At 25.0% G+C, this 25,847-nt stretch overlaps 1 protein-coding gene across 1 annotated transcript; it reads left to right on the top strand.

Moving 5' to 3' along the window:
- Positions 1–25,555, top strand: LOC134835241 (uncharacterized). Its single transcript, XM_063850112.1, has 5 exons — positions 1–53; positions 12,422–12,691; positions 20,388–20,814; positions 21,929–22,066; positions 25,406–25,555. Exons 1-5 carry the CDS (start codon positions 48–50, stop codon positions 25,426–25,428), a joined length of 864 nt encoding a protein of 287 aa, XP_063706182.1. The 5' UTR covers positions 1–47; the 3' UTR covers positions 25,429–25,555.
- Positions 25,556–25,847: the final 292 nt, after the last annotated feature.

Genomic DNA, 25,847 nt, shown 5'->3' with positions numbered 1-25,847 from the left:
ATTTCTTAGAGGATTTTTACTAAAAAAAAAACACAAAAATAATCAAAATGAAGGTAAGTTTTTAACGAAATCAACGAAAAAATATTTTATACATTTACCGGAATAGATCGATGCTCATGTTTGTCTTCTTCTTGTCTCTCTTTTGATCACTTTCTCCCGCGATCGTCATTATTTCAAAACAAACATTGACAATGAACACGTTTGGAAGTCATAAATTGATTTGAATTATCTCTTATTTTGGTTCATTTTATTGGACACTTTTTTATTTTAACGAGTCAAATATTGAATTTAATTTTGATGAATGGTTAGAAATACGAGAAATATCAGTGTTTGAACTTAAATTCAATTTTTATGGAGTTAAATAAAAAATGACTCAATTTCAAAAGGCAAAATAAAAGTTACGTAAATATTTTACCTTTTTAAAACTGTGACCAATATATTTTGAAATTTGGTTTATTTTAGATAAATTTAATTTAATAATGTTTAAACATATGCGAAAATGCATTTTTATGCAGGAATTGACAAAAATTTTAATTAAAACTGGAAATAATTTTTTTATTTTTTAAATAATTTAAAATTTTTAATTTTTTTTTAATTTTTTAAATATTAATTATTTTTTAATATTTAAATAAAAATAATATTTCCTATAAATTTAAAAATATTTATTTTTTTTTAATTAAAAAAATGATTTTTGATCAAAAATTTGAATTTTGCGAATTTTTACAGCTACCATTTTGACAGTCAAAATCCAATAATTGCTAATTTTTAAGTATTATTTGCTTAAAATAGCATTTTTTTAGGAAATAAAAAAATAATAATTTAAATTTATTTAACCGTTATATGTACTTTTTAAAATAATAAAAATTGTTAAAATTTAAGAACAAAATTTTTAATTTAATTTTATTTTTTAATTTTTATTATTTTTCATTTTTTTTTGACATTATTTTTTTTTAATACTGAAAGTAGGTATTAAAATATTTTTTTTACAATCTTCTTTATTTTTTTTTAATTTTTAAAATTAAATCAAATTAAAATAATACAGTTTTTAAATTAATTAAATTCAATTGACGAATAAAATTTGAGCAAAATGTACAAAAAAAAATATATTTCACATTATTTCTTTGAAAAACAAAATTTTTCAAAATTAAATAAACAGTTCTTGGCAAAATTTTATTTAATTAAACTAAATTTCAAAAAATTATTAAATTTTAATTTAAATGAATAAATTTAATTAAATTCAATTTTAACCAAAATAAATCAATTTAATTTATTTTAAACAATTTTTAAATAATTAAAATTAAATAAATTTATTTAATGATAAAAAAAATAATTTTTTATTAAAAAAAATATTTTTAACAATTTTTTTCAAATTTCAAATATCAAAACAATAAAACCAAAAGTGCACTTGCTTGAACGATCTCCAAAAAAATTTTTTTCCGTTATGCTAAATAATAAATATAGGCATTTCTGCCTCATTTGCGGTGAATGTAATCACTGTACTTAATCATTGATTCACGTTTTTTTCATAAATATCACAAGCAAAACCGAAGCAAAACGAAGAAAAAAATCGGCGATGACGATACCTTCATTTAAATAGGAAATAGTTGTCAGCTGGTTGTACAACAAACAATAATATCATAATAAAGTTAAATAAACAGCAAAATTTCTTCTTCTGTCTTCTTCGCATTTCTTCGTTGTGTCTTTCCATAATTTAAAAAAAAAATATTTAAATACGCTGCAAATATTATGGAGAAATCCGGTTAACTGGAACTTGAATGAACGAAAAAAAAAACTACTGCATTGGATTCCATAAGCGAGCGAGCGAACGATGATGAGTTTGTTGTTTATAAATTTATTTACGTTTTTTTTATGCATGACGTTGTACGTTTCTACCATGAACTTCAATTTTTCTGCAATAAACGTAATTTCTTGTTTTTTTTTTTCTTTCGACGCGTCCGTATCGATAGAAATCAAATGGAAGTGCGCGTAATTTCATAATGTTTGTTATTAAATACCGACGAGTTATCTCATATTAATTGACGCCGCGTATCGTATGTCGGTCGCAAAACGATGAGAAATTAGAAATTCGATCTTTTTAATGAATTTTTCGAATTGATTGGATTTTTCGATGGTGACACGAAACGAAACGAAACGAAAAAAATTGGAAAGTACAAAAAATTTATTTTAAATTGAAAAAGGATAATTTTTTGTAACTTTGAAGGTCATTTTGAGTCATGTGAAATGTGATTGACTGGTCAAACAAGCACAAGGTTGTAACGAAAATTGAATGGAAAAGTTTGACATTTCTATTTATTTATTAGTTTATCGACTGTTTTTGGGTTGATTTAAATATGAATTGAACGAAGATTTAAGTAATCGCTAAGGCGTTGCTGCATAAATTTTTAGTGTTTCTTAATTTTCTTTGTTCGAAAGGTTGAAAGTTATGTGAAGATTTATTTGGTTTTATTCTCATTAATGTTTTTTTTATAAGAAAATTTAAATTTTTAATGATATTTCTTGCATTTTTGAAATTTCAGAAAAAAATATTTAACTTTATTTTTTTTTACATTTTATCAGAAATAATGATTTAATTAAATAATGAAAGTTAATATTTTTGATAAAATTATTTTTTTTTAATTAATTAAATTTTATTTTTTATTTATTTTATTTTAATTTTTTTTTATTAAAATTGTGAAATTGTTTAGCTTTAGACCTCGGATATTCTGTAAAACAAATTCTTTAAAATAGGGCCCAAAATGGTTATAAAAAGGTCCAATAGCCTTAGGCTTCATTGCCAGTCATCTGGAGAAAAATCGCATTTTGAGTCAAAATTTTAGTTTTTTATGTTATTAATTAAATATAAAAAATAATTTTACTTTAATTAATCTTAAATAATTATTTTTATTTTTTTAATTGAATAAAAAAATTTTAAAGCGATTAATTTAACATTATTTAATTTGTGTTTATTATTTTTTATGTGTTTATTGAAATTTTTTCTATAAAAAAAAATATTATTTTTCGAAATATTTTTTCTCGATTCACTTTTAGCAAAAAAAAATAGCCCAAATTTAAAAATTAAAAAAATAATTAATTTTAAATGATATTAATTAAAATTTTATTTAAATAATTTAATTTATTTTTTTTAAAACTTATTATAAATATTTTGAAGAATATGGAGGATGAAAAAATGGGTGATGATTCCAAAATAACCAGATGGAACCTGAAACAAATGTAGAAATAATTTTAGAGTTTTATGTTGAAGTCACAGATTTCTTCTCTTTTTATGTACCTTAATTTTTAAATCTTAATATTTAATTATGTTCTTAAAATAAATATGTCCTAATTTGTCTGTTGTTTCTCTCAAAGTGAGGAATTCTCGTTTAAATTGTGACTTTTTAACATTATTAAATTTCTTAAAATGCTACTAAGGAATAAAAGGAAGAATTTAAATTTTTAAGCGGGTATTTCTTGTTCATATATTATTTTTTTTTTTAATATTTTGAAAAATTTATTAAATTCAAAAAATCCAAAATAAAAGAAAATACAAAAAAAATGTTCAATTAAACTAAAAGAACCTTAATAAAAAAATTAAAAAAATAATTATAAATTTCTTTTAATTTTTACGTTATTTACGTATTTTGACGTATTTTTTATTACAATTTAATTTTTTTAAACTTCACCTTTTTGAAAAAAATTAAATTTTGACAATTTTTTTTTAATATCATTAGAAACTTCAAAAATTGCATAAAATCAAATTTAATCACATTCAATTATTTTTTTAATAATAAACTAAAAAAATCTATTTTAACGATATTTTCTCCAATTATGTCATGTCAACAATGCACACTTAAAAAAATAAACACCACACTCCACTTTCATTTCGCCTCAAAAAATTACTCCATTTAAATAAATGCACAACTTTTTCTGTAACTTAATTTAATTCTCTTCACATTTGACCTTACACCGCTTTAACGTACGCGTCTCGTGAATGAATTCAAATTTAATTATGCGACACATGAAATAATTCACAAAGACATGTGAGCATGTACAACACATTGACCTGCAAAAGCAAAGCATGAAAAAAAAATTGTTGAATAATTTCTCTTTGCAAACGTCGCTCGTCTCTTCTCCGCTGCTATTAAACTAACATTTGCCCGAGAAGACACAAAAACGACGAGAAGGTAATAAATATTGTGCAATATCTCTCAACTGGAATTCAACACTTTCATTATCATTTCACGGGGGAAATGTTATTACGCGAGGCTCATCGCGAGCAAAAAAAAAAAAAACGAGAGATTGTTCAAATAAATAAAAACGTCGGTTGTTAGCGAGATCAATGATGGCACAATTAGATTTATAGTGATTACACGCTTTTTTTGGGGCGTCTCACGTAATTTATGCGTATTTCCTATGCGATTTATTTGCACAAAGCGTTTAATTAAAATACGAGTAATTTCCCTTGTTTTTCATTAAATCAATGAACATTCAACGAAAAATCAATCAGAGAAATGGAAGTTTCTATTTTTCACAAAAATTGCAAAAATAAAACTTTGCTGCCTTGAAAAATTTGCTGATAAAACAATTTTATGGAAATTTTTTTTTTTTCGAAAAATTGCACATGATGAACTCTCTTTTGTTTATCGAAATAAAAGTTGTGATAAACCCTCAATAAAGTTCATCATGCAAAAACACTTGAAGGCATGAATGAGGCAGACAACCGTAAAGTGGTTATGTTATCAGCAAGTTGTTAAAGTTTGTCAGGACATGCAGGAGCATAAATTTAAACTAGAAAAAAAATACATGGAAAAATAATTTTATAGTTCATGCTGGTTTTAAATTTTAGGGGTGTTTTTTTATGGGAAAAGCATAAAATTGTCTAAAAAATTTTCAGCGTGATTTATGTTCAGTACATTCATGTCATTTTGTAGATAAGAAAATTTAAATTTTCTTTTTTATTAAAATTTTTTTGAATTCTTATCAGTTTCAGACAGGACATAACAAAAAGTGATTTTTTCTTCAAAAAATAATTTAATTTTTTTTTATTAAAATGAATTTAATTTTATTTATGAAAAATCTATATATTTGTTAAAGATTTTTAAAATGTTATTTTTTATTTTTGTAAATTATGAAAAAAAATTAATTAACTTTTCAAAGTATTTTATTAATTATTTTTTTTGTTTTTTATTTATATTTTTTTAATATTTATTATTTTAAAATAAATTAAATTGAAAAAAAATATTTTAGAATTAATAAAAAAAAAATTAAAATAAAAAATAGGGTTAAGTACCAGTTATATAACGTAGTAATTATTGCACAAAATTTAAATTAATATTTTTTTAACAAAATACATCTCATTTGATAAGAAAAGATCCTAATTTATCAATTCAATCAATATTTTTCCTGAAATTTTTGATATTCAGTATGTTTTTTATAATTTTTGTCTCGTTAATATTGAACAACTGGTAACTGACCCTATTTTTTATTTATTTTTTTTTAATTTTAAAATTTAATTCAAAAAAAATAATTCATAGAGAGGACCTAAAGTTCAATGTTTTTGTAAGAACTTAGAAATCTTAAGTCATGTTAAGTCAATAAATCTTTAGAATTTGTATTTACTCTATTTTTTCAAAACATTTAGAAATAAAACTATCAAATTTATAGCTGGAAATTTTGTTAGCAATTGAGCAAATTTCTGTTGAAAATCTGATGATTTATTTGATTTAGAACAAAATAAATTTTTTAATGAATTTTAACAAAAAAAAAAAAAAAATAAATAAATTAAAAATAATTTTTTTCTAATTTAAAAAAAAAACATTTTTTTTTATTTTCTCTTAATCTTTTATTTTATTAAAATTTATTTTTGAATAATTTTTTTTTATTTTTTCTTTTATTTTTTCGCTTCACCCAATTTTTGTTAAATTTAGCAAGAATTTAATTTTTGCTGTTTCTCAAGCACATATTTTATAAACTAAAAGCATTTTTTCTTCAACTCTTTGTTCTCGCATTTTATGATTTTTATTGAAAAAAAATTTTTTTTTTCAAAAGAACAACAAAAAAATCAAATTTAACCAACTTCACGTAAAACTACCTAATTACATCCGTTTTTTACCGCACCAAACCACTTAACATAAATTTCATACTTTAGTTGCATTTTTTTGCACTTTTTCTTCTTCTTCTTATCAACAAAAACGAAAAAGCAGCTAATTTGTTTTTCACAGCGAAAAAAAAGCAGTTAAAAAGTGTTCAACATAATTACTAGTTCATTGTTTTTATTTATGCATGCATAGCATATTAGAGACAACATTTCACTCAAACGCGAAAAAAAAACTTTTAACATTAATTAACATTTTAAATGAATGTACGAAGCTTTTATTACAACATTTTTTTTTTGCTCGCATTGTTATAACAAAAAGCGACATTTTGTCACAAAAAAAAATATTTTAAATTTGCAACAAAATTGTGTCGATAAAATATGGTTTTTGTGACATCAAAAGGTTGCTAGAGGCGCCTTATTGTATTTTTTTGCATAATTTTTTTTTTCGATAGTTTTATTAAAAATAGTCGAGACACAAATAATGATGGAAAATTTTTTAAAAAGTTATTTATTAATTTTTTTTTGTCATTTATTTATATTAAAAATAGTAAAAATTTATATTAAAAAAATATTTAATAATTTTTAAAAAAAAAAATAATTATTAAATAAAAAAAAAATTGAAAAAAAATAAAAAAAAATATTTATTAATAAAAAATAATTAAAATAAATAAAATATATTTATTAATTAAAAAAATAAAAAATTTAAAAAATATTAATTATTTTTTTTAAATAATAATTTATATTTAATTGAAAAATGACAATTTGAAACAATTGGAAAGGCAATTTTTTTTTTAATTTTATTTTAATTTAATTGCAGTTGCATGGTAATAATTTTCGATGTAAAAGTCATCGGTTAACGTCCTTGTCATTTTTTTGTAAATTTTTATCATTATTTGGACTTTTTGTCAATTTTTTAAAGGCAAACTTTAACCTTCAGCGAAAATTGGGACAATATTACTTTCCTTTCCTCTTGTTAGTCATTTTGTAAATTAAATTTCGTGGACCGGTTTACAAAAAATCTTAATCCGGTCGGCACTGAGGTCATTAAAAAGTGCGTTTGGGCGTCAAATTTGACAAAGGGCCGTAAAATTGTAACAAAATTTTGACCAAAAACAGCAAAAACTTAAGAAATTTATCAACGGCACACTTTTTTGTTAACTTACTTTGTTGTTCATAATGCGTTGCGTAACGACATAATATTATATGTTTAAAAAAAAATAGCAACTCACAGATTCCATCACATTCACTACACATGAGTTCACTTTTGATATTTAATCATTTGTCTGGTGGTTCCGTTAAATTTAAGAGAGAAGAGAAAATGTTGTTATGCATGCGATTGAATGCAATTTTTAACAAAAAAAAATAAATAAATGACGATAAATCAAACGATTTTTGGATCTTTCTCCAATGATGATCTAATTTTTGTGGTAAAAAGTTGCAAAAAAATCGAAAACTTTCAAATGGATCGAAAATTAACACATTTAATGAACAAAATTTAAAATTTTTAGGGTGAATTCAAGTGAAAAAAAGATTTTCGGGTCATTTTTGTCTTATTTATTTTTTTATGGACATGTGAACTGTGTCGCATGACCCTGATTCATTTTTACTTTCGTTTTTTAATAAAAGATTAAAAGAAGTTAAAATTTCGACAGACAATTGTTTTTTTATCTTGTTTGAAATAAACGAAGTGAATAAAAGGGTTTATCAAAGGAAGGGATCATTTAGTGTGGGAAAAATGTGGTTTAGTGATAGATTAGATTAGATTAATCAAGAGGGTTCGTAAACCATTTCCGACTGGTGAATTATTGGAATTAAGTTGAAATTTAATTTTAAAAGAGTAAAAAAAACTTTAAATATTTGAAAAGATTTTTAAAAAAATATTTGAATAAAAAAATAATTATTTTAAATTAATTAGGTCATTAAATTTAATTTTTCACTTAAATTTTGAAAAATTATATAAATTTAATAAAATTAATAAATAATTAAATTATTTTATTAATTTTTTGAAGTTCGAAAAAACTATCATAAAAAAAGTCAAAAGCTTAAAAAAATGTATAAAATTAAGCTTAAATTAATTTTAAAAATTTTTTTTTCCTTTATTAATTAAAATTAATTTTTAATTTTTATAATTTTAATTTTTACTTGAAAATTCAGTTTAAAAAAAAATTTTATGCGAACTACAATTTTTTCTATACAACTTCTTTTATTATTTAACAACTTCTCGAAATATCGAAAAAAATATTTTTTCAAACTTGTGAGTTACAATTTACCTTTTTTAAGATATCAATAGCTTTACCTGCTCATTAAATTGCATAAAAAAAATAAAAATATTAATATCAAAAAAAAAAAAAAAAAAAAAATTTGAAAAGTTCATTAAATTAAATACCTAATATTTTTATTAATTTTTTTTATCAATTTATCAAGAATTTTTCAAAAATTGTAAAAAAATTTTTCTGCTTATTTTAATAAGTCAAAAAATATTTTCAGTCAAACAATTAAAATTTTTCAAATACAAAATTTAACAAAAAATAGTAAAAATCTTAAATTTATGAATTAAACTCTATAAAAAAAAATAAAATAGATATAAATAATTAAAAATATATAGGCGAATAAATTTAATTTCTTAATTTTTTGTTCCATGAGGATTTTCGTGAGGGGAGGGGGAATAAAAAAAATAAATATTTTTTTAATTTTTTGTTTGTAATTTTTTAACGTTTTTGGATGTTAAACGTTACTTTTCAACATTTTATTAATTTAACATATTTTTTTTTTGTAAAAATTGAACTCAAAATTCGAAAAAAATTAAACAAAATCTTACAAAATTAAAATTTTTGAAAAAAAAAATTATATTGGTCACGTGACTTCAAAAAGTTCTCACCTGTATTTAATAAAAACGTTTTTTTAAAGCAAATTTACCTATTCTTTAGTATATTCAATTACACTTTATGATTTTTTATTCAAAAAATTCCCAAAAATGTCAAAAATATTCCAATTTTTAATTTAATTTTTATTTTTCCCCCTGAATTTTTTCGACAAAATCGGAGGGGGGGCGACAAAAAATGGAAATATAAAATTTATTCGCCTTATTTGAACATTTTTAATAAAATTTAAATTTTCAAAAATTCAAATTTTTAATTAATTTAAATTTTTATTAAAAATTATTTTTTTTATTAAAATTTTAAATTAAATGAGAATAAAAATTCAATTTTTCTGCACTTATTATAAAGACCAATTTTCACAAAAAAAAATCTTAAAGCAAAAAAATCAATTTTCCTCAAGAATCTTGATAATTTCTTCATAACTTCTCATCACAAAAGAAAATTTTATCAAAAAATCTACAAATTTCCTCTTTTATGACGAAACACACAATTCACCAATAACAACAACAAAAAATCTCTGCACCACTCTAATATTTACTTCCCAAAAATATAATGATAATTTATTGTTACATATTTCCTCTCGCGTCTCTCACTTTTTTTTTTTGCTTCTTGTGATTTTTGCTTCACATTCATTTTATAACGCACACAAAAAAATCAACCTCACCTCTGTAGAAACCCAAATAAGCCAAAAATCGCCTTTTTACTTTCAATATTTTGGCGTCGATAAAAAGATGATGATGTAATTTCGTAATAATCCACACAGACAGACGAAATATTATCAAATGCACAATGAACCGAGAAGCGTAATAAATAAAATTATCAAGAAGTGAATGCAGTAATTTAATTTTCGGATTTTTTTGTAGCGAAAAATTGTCTGTGTGTGAGATAATATTTTTAAAAATTAGTTCTGTGCGGCAGAAAAATGATCGAGTGGGAGAAAAATGTGAACAAATGCGTTTCTTATCGCAGTTTTTCCACATTTTTCTGCAATCATGAACGACAACAAGTGTTTTTCGCATCGCAGAATGAAAAGTGCTTGGGTTCCTATTGTTTTCATGTGTGAGTTGTCGCATGCAAATAAATGAGAAAGAGCAATTGACATGCATTTTCCTTCCACAACACTAAAACAACGCAACAAAAGCTTTTTCACGTCATGCCTCTTTTACGGTGATAAAGTGCTTTTAACACACATTTTGCTCTTTATTTTGAATAAATGTGTGAATTTCAGTGAAATTTATTAAAATTTCTTGTTTTCCTCGATTTATGTGAGTGACATTTTTGTTCACTTGCATTGCCTGCAATTTTTCGGGTGAATTAATTTCAAAGATTTGTGACTAGAAACCAACTTGAATAAAAAGAAAAGGTTGCGTGACAAAGAAAATTTTATGCAAAAGAAGAATTTTCAATTAAAACTGTTAGTTTTAATTTTATAGAGAGGATTTTAGTTGAAACTGACGACTTTTTGAAAGAAAAATTTTTTTGTGTTTTTTTTAAATTTTTCTTTTTAAAATAAAAATATTAAAATTTATTTTTCTAACAAAAGTTAACGAAAAATGACAAATTTCTTTTGAAAAATTTTTTATATTTTTTTTTAATTTAAATAATAAAAAATAAATTAATTTTGTTAGTTTCTTATAAAATTTATAATTTTTTAATTGTTTAAATTTATTGAAAAACATATTTTTTTTATTAAAAATATTAAATTTTTACCTTAAAATGAATTGAAAAAATAATTAATAAAAAAAAATAATAAAAAAAAAAATAAAAAATTAAATTAATAAAAATAATAAAAAAAATGACGAAATAAAAATTTTATTCTAAATTTGAAAAAAAAAAATTGAGTCGGAAATTTTAAAGTTTGTTAAAAATCAACTGTATTTTTCAAAAATTATAAATATTTGTAGCTTTTTAAAATTTTAGGTTAAAAAAAGAAAATTTTCTATATAAATCGTATATAAAAAAATAATTCAAAATAAAAATTTTTTAAAAAACTTATAAAATAAAAAAAATAATAAAATCATAAATTTTTATAAAAATAAAAAATGACACATTTAAAAAAAAAAATAAAAATAATAATAATTTAATTTAATAATAAAATAATGAGGTATAGGTATGAAATTAAAAAGATTAAAATTAGGAAGATACGGGAAAATAAAATTTCTTGTTAACTAATCACAGGGTTTCTTAAAAAATTTTGTTTGTTTATTAAAGCTATAAAAAATTTTAATATAATTAGAAAATTTGTAAAAATGTTTTCCAAATATTTTGTAAGAAGTTTACATTCATAAAATAAAAATTTTTGGTAAATTTTAAAAAATTTTTGGTTGTACCTTTTATAACTTTGTGATGTTAAAAATTATTTTTTATTATAATAACATTAAAGATTTTCTCTTAGAAATATTAAAATTTTAAAAAGAATATTAAAATTTATAGCAATTTCCAAGAAGTTTTTAAATTATTTATTATTATAGAAATATTTTGAAATATTGACGTGAAACTTTATTTTCGCGCATCTTCTAGAAAAATTAAAAAAAAAAACAAATTTTAAGCACATGAAAAAATATATTAAAATAAAAATTAATATAATTTAAAAATAAAAAAAAATATTTAAATCTTTATAAAAATCCAAAAATAAAAATAATAATAAAATTTGTTAATTAAAAAAAAAAAATAAATAAATAAATAAAATTGAAAAATATTTTAAAAAATAATTAAAATACTCCCGAAATTCACACTTATAAACTTTAACTTCCTTTAAATTTCTATTTACAACCCACAAATCCAAATAACTCCACACAATTTTCGACTCATTGAACCAAAAATCTCCTTTGTTTCGTTTCCATCACTTCTTTTAATTGACTTGACTTGACACTTGACTGCACTAAGTTGTGGTTCTTGTATTTGTGACAAATGACTCGTTTAAAAACAAAATAACCAATCTCGAGTTATTACACTTTTTATTGCATAACGCTTGAACTAGGCCTCTCATAACGCGCTACGTGTGCGTTTCTTACTCATTTTGAAAAAATACGTTAATTATAATTTTTCAGAATAACACCGTTCGTCAAGGCTAACTTCAAGGGTTGACATTCTGAAAAATTTCTTGTCTTAATTTAATTAAATTTAAAAAAAAATTAATTTTTCAAAATTTGTAATGTTACAAAAAAAAAATCATGTAACAAAAAATTGACATGGACATAAAATCGCGTCACAGCCCTCGTAATTTATTTTTTTTTAGTGCCTTTAATGATTTGCTGCACTTTTAAATACGTACATAAAATTTGAGACAATTTTTTTTTATTCAATCTGCTGAAACTAGATCAACAACCGGTAAAACAAGTATAAAAACCGCCATTATCACATTTATTTACATACCGCAAGTTACATTTTTTTTGTACGAAAACCGATTATTATGGTTAAAAATAATAATTATTTTTTTAATTTTCAGATATTTTTAGTACTTTCAATTTTGCCACTTGTCGCATATTCGATCCCCATCGAAAAATCGAGTCAAGATGCCTTCGACTTGTCCAACGTCGACATTTCTGACGACCAAACGAGAACAAAACGCTCGGGCTTCGACATTGGAGCTCTTAAGCAAAACATCCTCGGATCTGTGGGTCAAGCCTCAGCTGGCGCCATCGGCGGATTAAGCAGCTCCTCTGGAAAAGCCTTCGGTGCTAGCAGTGGACCAGCTCCCGCTCCAGCTACTGGATTCGTAAGTAGAAATTTTTTTTTTTTTGCTGAATTTTTGCAATATTAACTGAATGAAAACAAAAAAAGGATGCGAGCGAACGGAATTTGAACCGAAAAATGGAGTTAATTAATTTAATTTATTGACCGCGTGCAAACAAACATTAAATTTGATGTGCATGAAAGTCAGGTGACGCATCATTTGTGGTTGCTTGTGGTATGTGACAAACGAATTCCATGGAAATTAACCTTTTTGTGTGTTTGTTGAACGGCGACGGAAGTGCAAATATACAAATAACAGAGTCGTAAATTTTTCGTCAAATTAGGACGATGTGCAACAGTTTGAGCTGTTTTATTTGAATTTTCATGGTAGAAAAAATTTATTTAATTTTTTTACTTTTTGACTGACGATTTACGTTGGAATATTTTTTTTTATTTTTTTTTAAAATTTTTTAAAAAAATTTTAAATTTTTTTTTTATTTTTTTAATTTTTTTTTATTTTTTTAAATTTTGTTTTTATTTTTTTTAATTTTTTTTAAATATTAAAATTTTAATTCCAAGTCTAAATTGATTATTTTAAATAAAAATAATTTTATTTTTAAACTGAAAAAAATCTTAAAATTAAAATAATTAATTAAAAATATATCATTTGAAAAATATAAAAAAATAAAATTAATGTAAGTTAAAAATAAAAAAAAAAAATATAAATAAAAAAATGATAAATTTCTGCTTAATTGATTCTTAATTTTTTTAATTTATTCAAAAAGAAAAACCATTTTAATTAATTTCAACCTTGTTTAACTTATTTCTTTAAAAATTGAAAATTTTTTAAATTTTATCGTGAAAGAGTAAAAAATTAATAAAATATGTCCAAAAATACAATTTTATTAATTCCTGATGATTTGTTTTTAAATTTTAATAATTTTTAAATATTTAGAAAAATTTTTTGATTTATAAAATTCTAAATGAAATTTTTCTAATTTTCTTTTTAATTTAAAAAAAATGTCCAAAAATACAATTTCAACATTTCTGATGAATTTTTTTTTAAATTTCAATTAATTTTTATTTCAAAAAAATTTCCTAGAAAAATTCTTATTTTTTAATTTTCTTTTTAATTTTAAAATTATGAATTTATTCTAAAATTATTTATTTATGGTCGAAAAAATGTCTCTATAAAATTTGATTAAAATAATTTAATTATTTATTTTCTAGTTAAATTATTATACTTTAATTTATTTAATTTTTATTAATTAACTTATTTTAGTATTTAATTTTCTTAAATTTAAAAGATGCTTTTTTAATGTTTTATTTAAATTTTAATTAAATTAATTTTTTTAATTTATTAATTAAAATTCTAAAAAAAATTCTGGTTCAATTTTTTTTTTAATTAAAAATATTTTTTTTATTTTACCCTCTGATTTTTTCAGCAAAACAAAAATATTTAAAAAAAATAATAAATTTAGTCGCTTTACTAGGTATATTTTTAAATTTAAAAATATCAGGTTCACTTCGGTAATAAAATTACAAAATAAAAACAACGAATAACCATAAAGTCACGATTTTTTTTTTAAATATTTATTTTTTTACTGAAATCCAACTAAAAATTGACAATAAAAAACAAACATCCATGGATACAAACAACAAATTACCTTCGAATCCTCAATTTTCCAAGAATTAATTAAAATATATCCAACGTTATTCAAAATAACTTGACCTTAAAAGAAGATATCAAATGTCACCAAATTCCTGTTGTCGTGACATCGCGACATGTAATTACGATCAATATCACCATCAATTATTGTACAAAATATTTAATTAGGCTAATTAATGTTCTAATTGTGATTTGTATAAATAATTAGACGAAATTCCTGCACCTTGCACATCCGTGACTAACAAAAATTTGGTGATGGATTTTTCTTAATTTTTTCTGTTATTAAAAAAATTAAAAAAAAAAATAGTAAAGCACCTTTAATTCAATTTCGCACTCAATTTTGCAGAGTCTTTTCTCTAAAGTGTCTAGTTTAAGTGGCGCAAGCAGCGGAGTTCAAAATTCCGTAAGTATTTGTAACTAATTTTTTTTAGTCGTAAATAACACCTCCAAACTCCTTTTTTTTTACCAAACTCACTTTTGTAACTAATTAACTCTAGAGACTAAAACTAAAATGACACAAACACACAAAAAACACTTTTTTACACTTTACACAGATCAAAACCGCCATTTTCAAAAAAATTACTGGATTAAGTGGGCAAGCTAGTCAGGCTTCTGTAAGTTTCTCTCTCTTTTCTCTCTTTTTTTCCCCTCTCAAGATTTCTGACCAAAAATTACACTAGAACCCTCTGAACAAAATCACGAGTCTCAGTTCGCTCAGTCAGAGCTCCGTTGGAGCCATTGGCGGCTTAAGCGGTTCCGCTTTTGAAGTTCTGCCCACTTTGAGTGGTGCCTCAAGTGCGATTGCCAATACTGGTAACTCGGCTCTCACAGGGCTTTCCGTAAGTTTTCCCCCCGAAAAAATGAAGAATTTGCTCTAAAAGTCTAAGAAATTTTATCAGGCTATTAAACATAAACTTTTCGGCTTGAGTATTCCCGTTGCGGCTCCCTTGAGTTTCGCGCCAAGTGCGGCAATTGGATCGAGTGCGCTCTCAGGCTTACGCGCAACTGCCGATCCAGGCACTGGCTCAGGCGTAAGTTCCCTAAAACAATTTCCTTTAGACTACAAAAACTAACAACACAAACACAAATTCAGGATTTCTTCTCCGCCATCTCTGGATTGAGCGGTTCGAGTTCTAGCTCAAGCGGGCCGAATGTAAGTTTCCTATCTCGATGAAAACAGGGTTGGAAAGCGACTTAATGGAACTTAATTTGAAACTTAAGCACAAAGAAAAACTAATTTAGGTTTGATTTTAGCTTAAGTCAATCTTAAGTTAATCATTCTTTGACTTAAGCCTGACTTAAGCCAATTTTTGTAGCTTTTTTTTGAAAAATTAAGCTTTTAGAATTGACTTAAGTGACTTAAAACTTTAAAAAATTAACTTAAAAAATCATAAGTCAATAATTTTTTGACTTAAGCATAACTTAAGTTCATTTTTGGAATTTTTGTAAAAAAATTAATTTTTAAAATTGACTTAAGAACTTAAAAATTTGACTTAAGTAAAACTAAATAAGCTTTTTAGACTTTTACGTTTGACTTAAACTTAAGAAAACCCATTAAGTCAACATTTTTTCCTTAAGTCACTCTTAAGTTGTCCAACCCTGCAAAAAAAAAAAACACATTCACTAACCAAAAACACACAAATAGGGACTTTTGGGTTCTGTCTCGGGATTAAGTGGAAGCTCAAGCGGTTCTGACGTAAGTTTCTCTGCACCTTTTCCTTTCGAAGGCAAACACTAACTAACCTAAAACACACACATTTACACAAATTTAGGGACTTTTGGGTTCAATTACGGGTCTTAGTAGCAGTTCCGGCGAAGTAAGTTTCCAAAAAAATCTAAAAATCAAAATTTTTCACTAACAGACCAAATTCTACAAACCAAAAAAAATCGATAGGGATTGACCTCGTCTATTACGGGACTTAGTGGAAGTTCAAGTCAAGTAAGTTTCTGAGACTTTGAAGGAAAAATAAAACACTGACTAACAAAAATACACACACAAAATAGGGATTGACCTCTTCAGTTACGGGATTAAGTGGAAGCTCAAGCGGAGCAGATGTAAGTTTTCGAATCCTAAGCGACTTAAAGGAAGACTTAAAGGCATAGTAACGACAAATTCTGAAATTTAGATTTTTTAATTCTAATTTAAAATAAAATTTCAAAATAATTTTAAAAAATTTTTTAAAAGGTCAAAATGTGCATTGGGTCAACATTCATTTTAAAGCTTCAAAATATATTTTTTATTCGACATTTGGATAAAAAGTATATTTTTTAAAAAAATGCTTCAAAAATTAAAAAAAAATATAATAAATATTTGAGACCCTGTTTCTTCAAAACAAAACAAAAATCCCAGTGCACATTTTTTATATTTTTATCGTATTTTTTTTCTTCGTCATTTTTAAGTGCCCTATAAAATACGAGAAAAAATGAAATTTTAATACAAAAAAGAAAAATTACGCTTCAAAATCTTAGATAAATTTTTTAACAAATTTAAAATATGCACTGGGTAAATTTTTAATTATGCCTTTTACAAATTTATTTTAATTGAATACAATTTTTGAAAACATGGTTCGTTAATATCTTTGATCTTATTTTTAAAAAGAATTAGAAATAATGAAATTTCAATGAAAAAAAAAATAATCCCAGTGCACATTTTAAAGTTTTTCAGAATTTTTAAAATATTTGTAAATTTTAAAAAATTATTATTTGAATAGAAAAAATGTCTGAATTTTTTTAAAAATTATAAAATATCAAATTTAAGTAAATTTTCATAAAATTTGATCGTTACAACGCCCTCTACCGTCTTTTTTTCCCTCAAAACCAATTCTTTCACTAACAAAAAAATTTCACACAGTCTCTCCTGAACTCCTTTACCGGACTAAGTGGCAGTTCTAGCGGCGTAAGTTCCTCTCAACACTTTTTTAACACACAAACACTCACTCACACAACAACACAAACAGGGTCTTAACTCTTTCGCTGAATTAAGTGGAACCTCAAGCGGATCATCTGGCTCGTCTCTTAATAGAGAAAACTATTTACCCTCTTCTTCATCCGATTCTGAATCTGACCAAAAATCAAGCAGTGGCGTAAGTTGACAAAATTCACAAACAGAACACACACGAACAAAAACTCACACAAACACAAAAATCGGCTCTGATCACTTTTTTAAAAAAGTCACTCAAAAAGTTCTCTTCTCTTTCTTTCCTTTTTTCCAGGAAAATATGAACTCTCAAAATCCGAACCCCGAACCCCAGAACGAAAATATTTTCTCAAAATTGCTTCCAATTAAAACTGCGTTGATTAGCATTTTGGGATTTTTGTTCAAATTGTCTTAAATTATTTTTTTGTGTTTTCAAAGTATTTTAACATCTTAGATTTAACTTTTTTTGTGGGACTTTTTCAAATAAGTGAATCGGGCCAAATTAATATTTTTTTCATTAAAAATTTAGTTTTGTTTGTGTTAACCTCTTTCAATCATCTTTTCATCTTCATCACGATTCTCCATCATGCCATCGTCATCATCATCACTCATAAAAAAATTAACATCTCAAAAGCCGGCACCAGCACCAGCTGCAATGGCTGCCGTTGCTGCCGCCGTTTCGGCACCGCAAACCGACCCGAAGCACGCTTTCATCGGCCAAATTGCACGATTGAGTGGCGGCGCTGCAACTGCAGCCCTTTCCGCCAATAACATTGTCATGACAAAGCTCGTAAGTGTCAATCACCCTCATGCACCCCCGCCGATCCCTCCCCCCTTTTCCTTCGAGTGTGTTCTAACCAAATACAAAAATCAAAAACTTTCTTTGCACCTCTTTCTTTATTTCTCTCACATTTTCACAAAATCATTTCACGAATTAGGGTTTATTGTCTGTCTTGTCACCACTTCTTGGTGCCTCATCATCATCCCTTGGAGGTCTCAGTGGATCTGGCAAATCAAATTCAGATTCACAGGCCCCAGCTGTAAGTTGATTTTTTTAAATGTTTTGTGTGCCATGGGACTTTTTTTGTGTTTTGGTGGCGGGTTAAAAGTCTTAAAGGCGTCATTTGGGACAAGAAATCACGGTAAGTGTCATTTTGACAGGTGAAAAAAGTGACAGACGTCAAAAAATTTGAATATTTTTTAGTATTTGAATCAGTATTTTGCTGAAAATGTCAAAACATAACCTCAAAAATTTAAAATTTTTACTCAAATGTCAAAACATAACCTCAAAAATTTAAAATTTTTACTGAAATGTCAAAACATAACCTCAAAAATTTAAAAATTTTACTCAAATGTCAAAACATAACCTCAAAAATTTAACATTTTTACTGAAATGTCAAAACATAACCTCAAAAATTAAAAATTTTTACTCAAATGTCAAAACATAACCTCAAAAATTAAAAATTTTACAAAAATGTCAAAACATAACCTCAAAAATTAAAAAATGTTACCAAAATGTCAAAACATAACCTCAAAAATTTAAAATTTTTACTCAAATGTCAAAACATAACCTCAAAAATTAAAAAATGTTACCAAAATGTCAAAACATAACCTCAAAAATTAAAAATTTTTATTGAAATGTCAAAACATAACCTCAAAAATTTAAAATTTTACCAAAATGTCAAAACATAACCTCAAAAATTTAAAATTTTTACTGAAATGTCAAAACATAACCTCAAAAATTAAAAATTTTTACTCAAATGTCAAAACATAACCTCAAAAATTACAAAAATTTACAAAAATGTCAAAACATAACCTCAAAAATCACAAATTTTTACTGAAATGTCAAAACATAACTTCAAAAACTTCAAAATTTTTACTCAAATGTCAAAACATAACCTCAAAAATCACAAATTTTTACTGAAATGTCAAAACTTGACTTTAAAAACTTCAAACTTTTACTCAAATGTCAAAATATAACCTCAAAAATTAAAAAATTTTATTGAAATGTCGAAACATAACCTAAAATATTTAAATTTTTATTGAAAATTGTCAAAACATAACCTCAAAAATTTAACATTTTTACTGAAATGTCAAAACATAACTTCAAAAACTTCAAAATTTTTACTCAAATGTCAAAACATAACCTCAAAATGTCAAAAAATAACCTCGAAATTTCTTTAAATTGATGTTTCAATAAAAATTTTGACATTTTTCAAAGATTTTTTTTGACAGATGTCAAAATTTTTGTTCAAATATCAATATTAATTGAATTTTGCGGATTTTTTTTTAAATATGTCAAAAATTGTTGAAACAGTGACAAAATTGAATTTTTGAAAATTAGGTTCTAACATTTTAGCGGAAAATTTTTTGAAAATTTTTAAAGTTAATAAAATTTAATAATTTTTTTTTATTTTTGGCAGTTAATTTTTGTAAATTTTAAATCAGTTTGACATTTTAGTTAAAAATCATTCAAACATCTACAAAATTATTCAAAAACCATCAAATTTTGTCCCTAGTCACTCATCACTTGTCAAAAAAAATCATTTTCACAACTTCATTCATAAAATTAAAATCACATTTATTTACCACTAAAAATCGTACAAACATCACCAAAAAAATCGATTTCTCACATACGTGCGATATTCATGCGTGACACGTTAGAATTTTAATTAGAATTTACGACATTGACTCGCTATTATATCATTTTTGTCACAAACGTGCTAAAAATTACGCAATAATGGGGACAAAAATGTGTAAATTCAAAATTAGAAGAATTACCATGATAAAAAAAATGGTAAATTATTGGATTGCTGTTGCTGGCATGTACTTGAGCTAAGCAAATAGTAAAAAAATCTGAACACGTCGAAGGTGTGTCAAGTGGTTTTTTTTTGTTAAACACATGAAAAAATGTGCTAAAAGGACGTTTTCTCGTTCTTTTGTGCAAACAAACGTGATTTTTTTAACTTCCGTATCGATTTTTGCCTTAAAATCTTCGGTGGTAAGTACCGTGTGTGCGCTTAAAAAACATTTCTGGCCAAAAAAAAAACGTGTGACGGTTGAAAAATTTCGCTGATTTTGGGTTTTTTGATAGAAAAATAATTTTTTTTTATAAGAAAAAATTAATTTTTGATTTTTTTCTCTCCTTTTTAGGATCACTATGGTCCCCCAAGCGCTACTGGCCACGGATTCGATGGCGGCGACTTGAAACGCAACATCTTGAACACTTTATTCCAAGCCGTCAAAGCCATCAGCGGCGGAATTGTCGGACTCAAGGGACAACTCATCAAAGGCAGCGGATATCTCGTTTCAGCAAAAGGAAAATTGATTGCATCTTCCGGAGATCAAGTTTCGGGACTCGGTAATAAAATCGCTCATTCCGCTACGCTCGTCCCAGCTGGTCCAAGTCACGGCAGCAGCGGCAAAGGACAACTTTTCTCATTGAGCGGCGGTTTGTCGGGCGGTAGCTCGAGCTCGGGACACTCTGACGGCGGATCCGGAGACTTTTTGGGATCATTGACGAAATTATCGGGAGCCTCAAGCAGCAAGGGAGCCAGTTCACACGACGAACATTCGCCATGTGAGTAAATAAATAAAAGTTTCTGCTTAAAATTCAATTTTAACAACAGGCAACGTGCGATGAAATTTGCATAATCGAATGAAATGATACGTTTTTCGACGTGTGTTTTGACGTTCATTCAACCGAATGTCCCCAAAAAGTTACTTTCGTTTTTTAAGAGTTTTATAATGGGGTTGACAGCCGATATTTTTGCAATGTTCGTCTTGACATTCGGTATTACATTCATGAAAAATTATTAAAATTAATTTTAACACGATTTTAATTAAAAAAAAATTTTAAAAAATAAAATTTTTTAAAAAATAATTGTTTTTTCTAAAATATTAAAAAATTTATAAAAAAAAAAAAAAAATTAATAAATTTTAATTTTTAAAAAATTAAAAATTATTAAATAAATTAATAATTTAATAAAAATTAAGAAAAATTGAGTTTAAAAATTTTTAAAAATAAATAAAAAAAATTAATGAATTTTTTTTAAATAAAAATAAAAGCAAAACATCTAAAGCAAAAAAAAATTACAAAATTCAAGCAATACCTACCTAATAAAAAAAAAAATAATTAATTTTAAAATTTTTATTTTATTTATCTAAACTTAAATTCTTTAAAATATTAATTTTAAAATTTAAGTTATAAAAAAAAAAATTTAGAATTGAATTAAAGTTGAAAGAAATTAAAAGTTTTTTTAATTTTAAAATTATTTAAATTTTTTGAAATAAAATTAAAATTTTTAATTATTTTTTTTAATTTTAATTTTTTTTAATTTTTCTTCAATACAACAGTTTAAGATTTATTAATTTAAATATATTGATTTAAAATTCATTTAAAAAAACAAAAACAAAAAAAATATTAAAAAAATTCAAAAAATTGTATTTAATAATTTATTTTTTTATTTTAATCATTTAAAAATTTGTAATTTTATTTTTAAAAAATTAATTAATTTTTAAAATTAAATAAAAAAACTTTGAATTTTTTCAACTTTAATTCAATTCTAAAAAAAATTATTTTTTTTCATATTCTTCAAAATTTACTCGTTTGTTTTGTTTTAATTTTTTTTTATAATTTTTATAATATTATTATTTATATTATTTTAATAATTTTTATTTTTTGTACCTTACAGCATTCACCAGCTTCGAAACACACGCTGAAGGACCTGATCACACGAATTTCAACGTTCACACTTACACCGCTGCCGAGCCTACATTCGTGCCACATCACTCTTACGGACCACCACAAGTGACTGGAAGCGTTCAAGCCAGTAAGTAACACTTTCTCCGCCATTCGTCTCGAATCGAAAGTTGTCTTGTCGTCCTTGACAAAAATTATGGAAATTTTTTTCTTTCATCTCTCACTTTTTCTCTCCAAAAAAAAAGAGGAGTGTCAACATTTCTCATCAATTTTTTTTTTCTTTGACTAACGAACTTCTTCTTATTTCGCACCAAAAAAAAAACACAAAAAAACAGCTTTTCACGACGACCCACAAATTTACGTGACCCATGGACCCTCATCGACGACGTATCATGACCAATTTTCGTATGACCACGCCTCGACGCACTCGCACGGTTACGACCACAAATCGCAGTCCATCCAACAGGCATCCGACGTCCTACGAACTCTCATTAACAAACTCCCCGAAGATCATCACGAAGGCCAATATTCGAGTTTGGACTCGATTCAAATTGTGCCGTCGCACGAAATTGGACACCACGAAGAGCAATATCTCGTGCCGCCCTTCAAGCCGATGACTGCCAACGTTCCGCATAATCTCAACTCGTTGCCATCCCAAAAATCGCCGCAAATTCTCGCAGCTCCATCGCCGCTTCTTGACAGTTTTCCGGAGAGTAAAGTTCCTCCACCGCCCGGCGCCGACCCAAATGCCTACAAAATTTACCGCGCAATGGCACAAAAACTCTCGGGAGCACGAATTCCCCCGCAGACGAATGCCAAACCGACCGCTAGTCGACTCCCGTACGGCGTCACCTCGAAGAAACCCTACCTGATACTCGACAACTTCGACCAAAGCAGCCTCGTTGACGCACACAAAGCCAATTCGCAACAACAGAAATTTTTCCTACCTGACTCCGGGTTCGACTTTGCCGGACCCATCCATCCGCAACTGCTGAAAAAACGAAATGTCGCACAAAAAAGGATTACAAAATTCGTTCAACGACCAAAAATGACGTCGACCAGCTAAAAAAAATAAAAAAAATTGACTGACCTGAACAAAAAAATCACAAAAAAAATTTTTTTAAAGCTTATTTATATTCGGCAGGTGTTAGTTCTTAAATAACGTAATAAACAAAAATAAAAGACTATAAAAATTAATATTTTCTTCCAAAAAAAAAAGAACAAAACTGGTGTGAGTCGAATTAAAGCCACACCAAATACAGTGATTATATTTTATCCGAAAATGATATTAATGTTATGATTTTTCTCGAATGTGAATGAAAGAGATGGTGTGAGAGAGGTCAGCAGCATAAATTGCTTTAATATGTGTGGACGTGTGAAAAATAGTAAAAAGGTAAAGTAGAATCGTAATTTTCTTCATTATTATATTCTTTTTGATATAAATCATCTTTCTTGTGTTCCTCGTGTCTTCTACGATATTAAAAGCAATAATTTTTGCTTTATTATTAGTCATTTATCGTTAGGAAAAAAGATTCGGAGTCAGTGAAACAGCTTTTTGCAACAGCTTTGAATTTAGATTTGTAGAGAAAAAAAATTTCATATGAGAAACAAAAAAAAAGGTTGATGACCGCTCGGAGATAAAGATATATTTTATAAAATTACGTAATGTGATACGGTAAAGTTTTGCGAACAACAGGGGATCGCACGCGATGGTCTTGTTTTCAACGGATTTAAAGTTTTAATTCAATTAAAATGATAAAAATAATTTTAGATTTTTTTTGAGGTGAAAAAAAATATTTTTAAAAAATTAATTGTTGAAATTAGATTTTTTTTAAAAATTTTAATTCAGCAAATTTAATTCAACTATTGCTAAAAAATTTAATTTTTAATTTCAATTTAATCAAATTTAATGAAGTTATTTTGAAGTAAAAGAAATAATTTTGAAATAATTTTTTTTTTTTTTTTGTTAAAATTAGAAAAAAACTTTCAATTTTAATTCAGCAACTAGTCGAATGCCGAAGAATTTTTTTTTTACATTTTTTGATAATTATTTTATTTTTTTAATTTTAAATTAAGAGTTCAAAAATACCTCATTAAACCAGAAAAATTTAAGTTTTTGTTAAGATACTTCAATATCATGTAGAAAAAACATATTCATCGTGTCAATTTCAATTAATTCAGCAACTCAGCGAATTTCATAAATTTTCAAAGAGCAATAATTTTAAATTTAATTTTTTCTTGTTAAAATTCAGCAAAAAAAAAATATTCATAAATTTACAAATTCAGCAAATAATTTCATAAATTTTTTTTTAGCAATTTTTTGAGTTTCATAAATTTTCAAATTCAGCAATTCAGCGAGTTTCATAAATTTTCAAATTCAGCAATTCAGCGAATTAAACCAGAAAAATTTAAGTTTTTGTTCAGCAATTCAGCTTCATAAATCATACAAAAAAAATTCATATTCAGCGAATTTCATAAATTTTCAAATTCAGCAACTCAGCGAATTTCATAAATTTACAAATTCAGCGCGTTCATGAATTCAGCAATTCAAATTCAGCGGGTTTTATTATTATAAAAATTTAATTAAAAACTAAAAAATATATAAAGGAATTCTCCTTTTAATTAAATCGTTTGTTTATTCTTTTTTTTTCGCTATAAAATAACGACACAAACCTTTTATTATGCATTTTTCGTAATAATTCATGCGAAAACTTACAACTACCCAATAATAGGTGGATAATAGGGCAACTTTTTAAACAATGCGAAGTAAAATCAAATCTCGTTAAAACAAAGGAATGAAATTTATCATAAGAAAAAAATGCGAAAAAGATTTATAACCTAAAAATTAAGTTATCTTTATCCTATCTAGTCTAAAAGAGTCTTAAAAAAATATTTTTTTCCGTTAAATGAGATTTTATTTTAGTACTTTAAAAACTCTTGATGATTTAAGACGCCCTAAGGAGTTTCAAAGTAGATTTTTTAATAAAAATTTTACTTATCTCGAAGTTCAGCCATTTTTCCTGCCCACAGTAATTTTACTTAATCCTCATATTTTTTTTTAATTTTTAGCATTTTTTTATTTTTGTCACATTTAATTTATTTTTTCAAAGAGTTTTCATTAAAAATCGTCTTAAATCCCCAAAAAACCAAATTGTAACTTATCTCGTGATTTCTGTACATAACCAATAATCCAAGATGGCGAATGTTTACATTTTATTAGTACCCATCCTCACCACCAGTTGTTAAAATTTCGAATCAGACGTTAATAAATCACAAACAAACCTTTTTTTCAAAGACTATGAACTCGAACCGAACTTGAATTAACTGCGAATGAACCTATAAAAAAATAATTTTCTTTCTTCTTTGTTACACAATAATGAACTTTTTTCATTAGCTTTATAATTTTTAGAGATTCTTCTTTAAGGATTCTTTTGTTACTTTTATTTTAACATTTTTTCCACAATTCCAGGTTACTCTTCGGTACACCATTAAACAAATTGACGATGCACAAACAAAAGGATAACAAAACAAAACAAAACATGGAAATGAACAAAATAGAATAAAAAATAACTAAATAAAAATAGTTTTATGATGATGATGATAGGAAATTCTGCAACTTTTAATAAATATAAAAATAAATTTAAAAAAAAATCCCAGAAGAAAAAAATTGCTCAATCTATTGTTTAAAATAGAAATTTGTATTCAAATTCTTAGTCAATTATTATTTTTTGATTTTATTAGTATTTTTTTTTACTTAAGTTACCATTATAAAAATAATAAAAGGGTTCAAAACTTTGTCGCGTAATTTGAATAAAAATTCCGTCAAGCGTTGATAAGGAAAGAAAAAACTTTGAAGACACAAAAATAACTTTTTGCATTAATTTTGCTCAATAAACAAAACTTTTTAATAC

Source organism: Culicoides brevitarsis, chromosome 3, assembly GCF_036172545.1.
Source record: "Culicoides brevitarsis isolate CSIRO-B50_1 chromosome 3, AGI_CSIRO_Cbre_v1, whole genome shotgun sequence".
NCBI lineage: Eukaryota > Metazoa > Arthropoda > Insecta > Diptera > Ceratopogonidae > Culicoides > Culicoides brevitarsis.
Note: the sequence above shows the minus strand (reverse complement) of the source record. Positions and strands in the feature narration are given on the sequence as shown.